The sequence below is a fragment of the Cyprinodon variegatus genome, unplaced genomic scaffold (assembly GCF_000732505.1).
Source record: "Cyprinodon variegatus isolate N-32 unplaced genomic scaffold, C_variegatus-1.0 Scaffold860, whole genome shotgun sequence".
In the NCBI taxonomy this organism is placed as follows: domain Eukaryota; kingdom Metazoa; phylum Chordata; class Actinopteri; order Cyprinodontiformes; family Cyprinodontidae; genus Cyprinodon; species Cyprinodon variegatus.
The window spans coordinates 76,995-84,795 of NW_015151313.1; the positions used below are offsets into that span (position 1 = coordinate 76,995).

The window sequence follows — 7,801 nt, forward strand, 5'->3', positions numbered from 1 at the left end:
TAAGGAAACGATGGGGGTGAGTGGAGGCCGATGCAAAACCTTTTGTCTGTAGTAAAAAGAGAAGAAGACACAGTACAATTCAGCCTGTATTATTCTAAACAAGTGAATTTGGGAATTAATTCAAACTTGAGCTCAAAATTGAGCATGTACATTGTATTATCAGTCTTGATGAAAAATAACGTATTTTAAAAAAGCACTGCATTGTGTGGCTTGTATTTTCAATTCAAACTTAACCCTTAAATGTTTTTTGGATCCTTGGAGATACAGACATTTAAAAAGCTGGGTGCAAAAAGGCCTATGAACCATCTGCCCTTTACAACAGTGGATACATTTACACCTTGTGACCTTATAGAAACATTAAAAACCAAGCTGATGCATTCATTTGCAGTGGCAGCCTGCTTAAAATGCAACACCTAATGAGAGGTTAGTTGTTTTTCATAACCAATCCCCAATATTAAGATAATCAACTACTATGAAAACCCTTCACAACATTATGCTCCTACTACGACCAATGAAATACCCCCACAATGACTACTATAATGCTGCCATCTCGACACGAGAGCACTGTTGAGACAGCAGCAAGACAAAGTATTTTACAGCTTGAAAAAAGCTGCGTAAAGCCTACCCCAATAACAATGATTATTGCTATTATGACTGGAGATGTATGATAAAAATGGTGTAATATACATTGTAAAGAGTTCAGGTGATACTTTTACATCTGTGGTTGAAGAACTTTGCTCGTTGTGCAGGACTGTGCGTGCAAACCCAACAGATAGCCAACTGCACATGCCCATAACCAAGAGAACACCCAGGCGTAATTTGATCCAAGTACAAAATCAGTATAAAGCGATACCTGAGGATTAACCGCTTCTGTTCCTTATAATAGTGAAGACAGAGGCAGGCACAGGTTTTATCAAACAAAGTAAGTAAGTAAAGTGTCGTCATCTTGATTTGTGGGTAATGTCAGAACACACTCATAGGTGGCTAAGAGTAGAGTTTGTTTCAGGAGCAGCAAAAGCCCAGTGTGCATCAAGAGGAAAGGAATGCTAATGAATGATTAATGGAAATAAAAAATGAGGATTACAGGGAGGCGGATCAGGAAGCAACGGGTAAGTACATGCACAACGCATTTGTGCAAAGGGGGCATTAAACCACACGTAGCCATGCATAAGCCACGCGTCTGGGAGCAAAAAGACCAGCAGACACACATTCTGGTGTCCTGAAGATTGCTGGCTGCAATGTCACTAAGATGTTTCTACGGCCATGCCTGTTGAAATGCTGGTCTGTTGAAAAATCGTGCTGCTTGTCCAACGAAGAAAAATCAAATGACGGAGTGCTGGTTATAAAAAAAATAGAAATATTGCCACCCCAACAATAGGCCTGCAATGTGGAAATGGCCATATATCTAATTGGCAGCATCTATCTGACTGTCTGGGGGAGGACATCCCTCCACAGGATCAGACAATCTGCCAACATTATCAAGCATCCTAAAGCATTTAGAATGTTTTACAAGTTGATACATAAAATATTACAAAGATATGGAGCTTTTTTTTGTTTTGTTTTACCCCAAACAGGTTATGTATCCTGTGGGATACAAACCGTAAATGAAAAATAAAGGTCTTATTGAAAAAAAATAAAAAATTTAACTTGTCAATTTAGCCTGGATCATTCAAGATAGATAATAAAAAATAAAAGTCGAATATATTTTAAATATGCCTCCCCATTTAAGGGGTAATGTGAATTTTTGTCAGGAGATGAAGAATATAGATATAATTTGGCTAAACAAGGTTATTAAAAAGTTTGAATCTAAACCGCTCAACCTGAAGAAAAAAAAAAAAACATACTTTTAAAAGCTTGTAAAAAATGACACTGCATATATTTCTTAACTAATACGAATTAAAAAAATGTGTGTGTTGTTGTTGTCAGGGCCCTTATTGGATTTCAGTGACTTGAAGCTTTTGTTCTAAAATTAGCCAAACAGAAAATCTATACGATTTAATGTTATGGGAAAAAGCAGGAAATGGTACCAGTGTTCGAGTAGCAATGGCGTCATTAAGTGGAGGCAGGTGAGGATTGTGGCAGACCCGAGCCATGAGGCGCAACAGCAGCTGGAGCCGTCTCCGGTTGGGCGGCGGCAGCAGCAGGCAGCTGACCTGAAGAGCTTCAGTGGCGTTCTCCTGCTCTTGTAACAAGCCTGCAAATATAAAGAGAAGATTCCTGCTGTCTGAGGCGGACATTGACTACATTAACATGGCTGAAAGTTTATCTGTCCTTGAGGCCAAATATTGTAGAGGGTCCGCAATGTGAAGTACTCACTGAGGATGTTGACAAAGACCTCATATAGATGGAAGGTCAGCAAGGGCTCTTTTAGTCTCTGATAATAATCTGCGACTGTTCTCAAAACATCTCGCTCAAAACCTGGGTATAGTGGCTGTTTGGCATCATTTCCATCAGGCCCTGAAGGAGAAACACAGAAAATACCTAAATAAAGACTGTATGGATGAAGTACAACTTATTCACTGTTATTATTTACAGATAATAAATATGTATCAAAAAATATGTATGCCCCTTGTCTTCCAGCTGGTAGTAATTGAGGATTTTATTATGAGGGGAAACTCATATAAATTAAGAAATTGGTCAAAAAAGGTGTGAATATTTGTTTGCTAATTTGGCCTTTTTGATTTTAGTGACTGCAGAAAAGATACAAGGGTTCATAAAAAAAGATGCCTAAAAAAGATAAAAAGACTAAATTTGAAGGAAACTGCATTCAAGTAAAATGATCTGTCCATGAAACAAGACAGATATCTTGACAAAACTTCTTAAATAAAGATGAACACTTTGGACCAATAAAACAACAAATTAACTCTTAAAAAGTGATAAATCATTTAATGGATCCAAATCTATTTTTCCCCCTTAAATTTTCAGTTTTTCTAAAATTCATATGAAGCTTCAGCACATGATGTATATCTACATTACTTTTAAGTACTATATTTCACAAAAACAACACATTGTTTATGGAAACGTAATCAAATAGATATGCCATGAAATAAGTACATGCACAATTCAACATAAAAATTTACAATTAATTTTAGGCAGGACTAATTCTGCTTCTAGGCACTCTGACTTCTGACTGGCTGCTTCCAACTGAAAAAGATAAGACGGCTTCTTCCTGTTTTATTTTTTTTAAAGCTGAATTCAATGTCTGGAAAAGGTGGAAATAACTTCAAAAACATTTTACATTAACTAGCCATACAGCAAGTGAACAGCCTCAGCCTCTAAGTTCCTAGTTTGGGCTTTAACAAGTTAATGAGAGAATAGTCAAAGCGGGGTTAATATGATTTCTGTCTGAGGTCTGTGGCAGCCCCGACCATGCTGGACCACAGCAACGTCTCTGGTGAACTCAGGTTTGTCTGAACAAACTAGGGGTACAGACGTAGGGGTGTAAATCACACCCATCATGGCGATTCGATTCAGTATCAATTTCCTGACCCAACGATTCGATTATTTTCGATTCTCAAGTTTAGACCACGATACGATTCGATTAATTGTTTTTTTTTTGTTTTGTTTTTTACCAAACAGGCTAGAGAATATTTCAAATTTGAAATAAATCAGTGAAAGCTGTAATATCTTTATGTATTTTATTTGAGAAACAACAGCAAATACCAGAAGTAGTAAAGTTGTACTCCACCTAGGCCTATGAAAACCTCATTCACTGAAAAATAATAATGCCTCTGTGTTATACAGTCTGAAAGGCCTTGCATCAACAAATACTGCAAGCTGAAGGAGCGTAATGGCTAAAGGAAGCGAGGTAAGAAGGCAAAATAGGTTTAGCGCCACCGAAGCACGGGAGTCAGAATCAAGTTCAGAGGCAAATGGATAAAAAAGACTGGAGGAAAAAAAAAAAAAAACATGAATTGACACTCTTGCAGACATGTCGATGCATCGGATCGTCAGCTATTGGATCGATGCATCGATACAAAAGGATTATTATTTACACCCCTATACAGACGCATCAGTTTCTATGAAATGAAACAAGTTTTTAAAGTTGTTTCCTTTTTCAGCGCAAAATATTGGCTTTAGAGACAAAGTAAACCATTTAGAAGTTTTCATGTTGCACTCAGTGAGATGCAACCAATAAGACGTCTGGGGCTTTACAGACTTGTCCCGCCCATAGAGTTTGATGGGTGAAGCTGAGAGTTCAAATGACTTCATGATGTGTCTGCTTTGCAGATACCATGAAATAAATAAAAACAGAGCTACATTTCTACTAATTTACTTTAAAAAAAATGTCTATTATCATTTTATATCATAATTTAAAAGCAACAATTAATATGTAACAGCTTATTCATTAAATTACGTTTCATAATTTCACACTCTATTTAATTGTAAAATGCAAATCAAGTCAATAAATAGTACCTTTAACTATTTAATGTAAAATTTACTTTTTTCATAATACATTTACCTTTATTTATTTAATTTCAACTCTACATACTTGCTATAATTACCACTTTTTATTTTCCTTTCTGCCTTCTCTTTTTCCTTTCTGCCTTCTCTTTTTAAAATGGAATAACTTAATAAGAATAACTGAAGCCAACTCCTTTACAAAGTCTGAACTACTGAGAATGTCTGATTTAGAATCAAATACTTTAATCTTAAAACATTAAAGCTGCAATGTGGTTTGTTGAATTGCAAAAATACTTTGAATTCTTATCAAAAATTGGAAAATTTGAAAACTTCACAGGCTCAACATTACTGCGTTGCAGGTTTGACACAAACAGTCCTACAACTACAATGAGTACAGTCCTCCTAAAGCAAGTGATGATTTAATGTATACTTACATTTTGCAAGGCACCTCATAGCTGAGATCACCCAATATGGCATGTCCTCTAAATATAAAAAACAAAAATTAAGCCCTTTTATAGAAAATAGTTAGAAAATATTTCAATCAACCTGAAAGGGAACACCCAGTATCATACCAGCTTGGTTCTCCAGCACAACTAAACCTGCTTTATTAACATTGAAGATATTGTGAACAATGTGCCTGCCATTCACATGTGCTGGGTTTAAAACTCCATCCAGAGTCTTCAAGCCCAGAACTTTCTGCAAACTTCAAAAAACAAAACAAGAAAAAAAAAAAACAGATTAAGCATTAAAAAAGAAAGTCAAACAACAATAAAACCAGAAAATGTTTTAGTTGTACAAGTTGTGTGAAATAAGAACCTACTGTGTAATAGTCATTGATTTCCAGATGTGGTCCACTTGTTTAGAAGTCACTTCCCTCCTACGTATCAGCTTGCATTCATCCACATCTCCAATAGCAACACTGTGTCTTTTATTCCACAAGTCTGAAGTCTTGTTAAAAGGAATACATGAAAAGAAGAGAAGAGTAATACCAAGCGTGACAGAAATTCAGTAAGATTATATATTTACAGAGGATATCTCACTTCTAGTACAATTCCCTTTATTAATTAGAATGAGAGTATAGCCCTGAATAGTTGCCTTTACAGAAAGGCATTAGAATATTTCATCTAATTTTCTAATCCATGTTCTGGGCAGCTGAATAACAGAAACTACCTTCATCCTGACAATGTTGTACAGGACACAGACAAAAGCCTTGGAGAGAGGAATACTAACAGTGAAGCTTGAAATATTTTAATAAATTCAGCCTCTATTCCACTCTAGTGTATATTTCCATTTCTTTCTGTATGTACAGGATATTGAAACAGTAAAAAGTTCACTTCATATTAAATTTCCATATTTACACTGGTTCAATAAAGACACAGCAGCTACTGAAACCCTCAGGGCCTTTTCTCACCAGTAATGCAGACTTCTGAGGTGCGACGTTTTCTCTCTGAGGCAGTTCCTCATAGTCATCCCAGCGGATGAGTCTGGGCAGATCGCTGCCGTCTCTCCATGAAGGTCTTGTTGGAAGGGACTTGAGGGGAGACATTGTGGGGAACCTGAAGGGGAAGATGACAGCACTTCAGCAGGATGAAAGAAAAACAATAAGAGCTGCACTGTAAAGATGGAGTCAAGATCTTTTTGTATGAAATAAAAAAAGCAAAAAAAGAATGAGTTTCTTCTTCCCAGTAGCTTTGTTGTTATTTCTGGGAAGAGGTTGTAGAAGAGCAAGAACAAAACCTCATTTAATTAGCTTGTCATCAGTAGAGAAGTCTGTATCATGTGGGAACTACTGAAACTTATTAAGAAGCACCTGTTAGTGCTCCTGTCATGAACCTGAGATGTTAAAGTCGTAGGGAAGCGGCTGTTCTGTTGCATTTCCCAATTCTCCCGAGTGGTGCCCGACTTTATGCGAGTGAATAAAGTGAATGTGATTGGTCGATTATCAAGGGGGCTGGAATGTTGTGGCGGAAGGTTCGCAAACAAGTTTGGTTGTGGCCGGTGTCTCTAAAGCATCTTGCTAACCAGTTAGCAACTTAGTGCTAGTAGGTTCCCAAAGGGAAATTACATTGGGACCAAGTAGCACTAAATTGATGACATAAGGGCAGATTAGACTTCTGCAACCGCACACATCAAATGTCGCTTGAGTCTGGTCGCAAACCAGTTTTGCTGGTATGCTTCTGCACCGTCGGGCCTGAAATTTGCACAGCAGTTTCCCGCCAAAGCACAAGGGGGAGTCTATTTGAGAACTTGCGAGAACTTTGGCGGCGCAAGTGTTTATCTTCCAAAACAACAATGGTGCGTATGCAGATGACTGTGGTTTGTTTTTTGTCCGACTTGCCATGACCGAAATACTGCCAAACTACAAAAACCCTTCTTTGGAACAATTTCCTCCACCTCTCCTTGCTCCAACATCTTCATGTGCTCTGTATTGTGGTTTGAGAGGGCGGCGCTTTGTGATGGCGTGCCTGGGTCCGAGATTGCGATTGGTTGGGAGGAAGTAGTGACTAGCACAAACCTATATGATAGGCTACAATGAGAAGGAAGGAAAACTGCGTTTCTTTATCGAACTGTTATCGACTCTCTTTTTTTCTATTGCGCCACACGTCTATCGATCGATATATATCGTTATTGAATTATCGCCCAGACCTAGTATCGAGTTGAAAAGTTTAGAATCGTGACAACCCTAATACCAAGGACCAATCAAAGCTGCTTTTTGTCTGCGCACTTTCGCTTAAGGTCTGCATGGGTTTGCGACCGTCCGACGTGTAGTCAGGATTTTTTTGAGGTACGCTAAGAGGGTTGCAGAACCTCTGCGCGGGGGGCGTGGTTACGCACAGAGACAGATTTGATGATTGCAGAGGCTATACGTCAGAAGCACAAATTGTCCTTTAGAAATGACACTGTCAAGGAACGCTATGGACAGCGGAAACATTCAAGAGGAGGAGAGTTTGGTGTCGGAGGTCGTGGATGAGTCTCCTCCGTCATACATTTTTTTATTTAGAGGAGGAACGCGGGGACGAAGTTGTTGTGGAAGAGGACGCCAGGGCTTTGTTTAGTGTAGAAGGCTTTAAACTGTACATGTTTGAGACCTTGCCTCGCAACGCTGCCAGTTCTGTTAGCTCTACGCCTGCCGAAGACACAGACGTTCATCCCCGTGAACACTGGGACGGAACTCAATGGGAAAGTAAACGATTCCTATTTCTTATTTCAACTGTTGCGTATATTAGCTGCGACATATGAATCAAGATGCTATGACTGAAAAAAAAATGTATTGACAGATGACCGTTGATATATGATTGGCTGAATTTAGGTGCACAGCAGGCTGACGTATAACTAACTGGCCTGCATAAAATAACGAAAAAAACCTCCACAGATTTTAAGACAGGATTTAAAAAAA

The 7,801-nt window shown here is 38.2% G+C and overlaps 1 protein-coding gene across 1 annotated transcript in view; it reads right to left on the reverse strand.

The window, feature by feature from the left end:
• LOC107099329 (DEP domain-containing protein 1B-like) overlaps window positions 1–5,963 on the reverse strand; it is a 15,693-nt gene extending 9,730 nt beyond the window's left edge. The window contains exons 1-6 of the mRNA XM_015397405.1: window positions 5,816–5,963; window positions 5,225–5,352; window positions 4,977–5,107; window positions 4,839–4,886; window positions 2,317–2,457; window positions 2,028–2,194 (exon numbers count right to left, since the gene is read on the reverse strand). Of these exons, the coding sequence (XP_015252891.1) occupies window positions 2,028–2,194; window positions 2,317–2,457; window positions 4,839–4,886; window positions 4,977–5,107; window positions 5,225–5,352; window positions 5,816–5,950 (750 nt within the window). The 5' untranslated portion in view covers window positions 5,951–5,963. The remainder of the gene's footprint in view (window positions 1–2,027; window positions 2,195–2,316; window positions 2,458–4,838; window positions 4,887–4,976; window positions 5,108–5,224; window positions 5,353–5,815) is intronic.
• Window positions 5,964–7,801: the final 1,838 nt, after the last annotated feature.